The following is a 510-nucleotide window of genomic DNA, read 5'->3' on the forward strand; positions in this document are numbered from 1 at the left end:
ACCCGCACACCAGAAAAAAATATATTTTGAAACAATGTACTAATACAACCAAACACCCACGACATTGTAAAAGTCATTGCCTTTATCAACACAATGTCTACGCCCACAATAAACACAAACAATGGAAAGCAATAATCTTAAAATCGGACAAAAAAAACGAAAAAAAAGTGTACTTACCCACATAAAACGAAAAAGAAAAAAAAAGAAAACCGAATGAAACGAAAAGAATAACGAGAGAAAAACGAAAAAACGAAAATGAAAAACAAAGGAAAGTTTACTTATCCACATAAAGAAAAAACGAAAAAAGCGAAAGAGAAGCGTACTCACCCACATAAAGGTGTTGAGGACACACAGCGTGTGCCGAACGCAGGTAAAGCCAGTCCTGCCTCCCATCCTGTAATAAAAAAGGTGTTTATTCTATTTATGTAAATGTTATCTTTTTACTTTTTTTTCTTTTCTTGCTTTCTGTCTCTTTTTAGAGAAGGGAAACATTAAAGGTAGGTGTGTGGT

At 33.9% G+C, this 510-nt stretch overlaps 1 protein-coding gene across 1 annotated transcript in view; it reads right to left on the reverse strand.

Moving 5' to 3' along the window:
- LOC119594501 (tetraspanin-9-like) overlaps positions 1 to 510 on the reverse strand; it is a 64,240-nt gene that overhangs the window by 9,018 nt on the left and 54,712 nt on the right. Inside the window, exon 3 of the mRNA XM_037943531.1 lies at positions 328 to 394. Within this exon, the coding sequence (XP_037799459.1) occupies positions 328 to 394 (67 nt within the window). The remainder of the gene's footprint in view (positions 1 to 327; positions 395 to 510) is intronic.

This window comes from Penaeus monodon, chromosome 34 (assembly GCF_015228065.2).
Source record: "Penaeus monodon isolate SGIC_2016 chromosome 34, NSTDA_Pmon_1, whole genome shotgun sequence".
Classification (NCBI taxonomy): Eukaryota; Metazoa; Arthropoda; class Malacostraca; order Decapoda; family Penaeidae; genus Penaeus; species Penaeus monodon.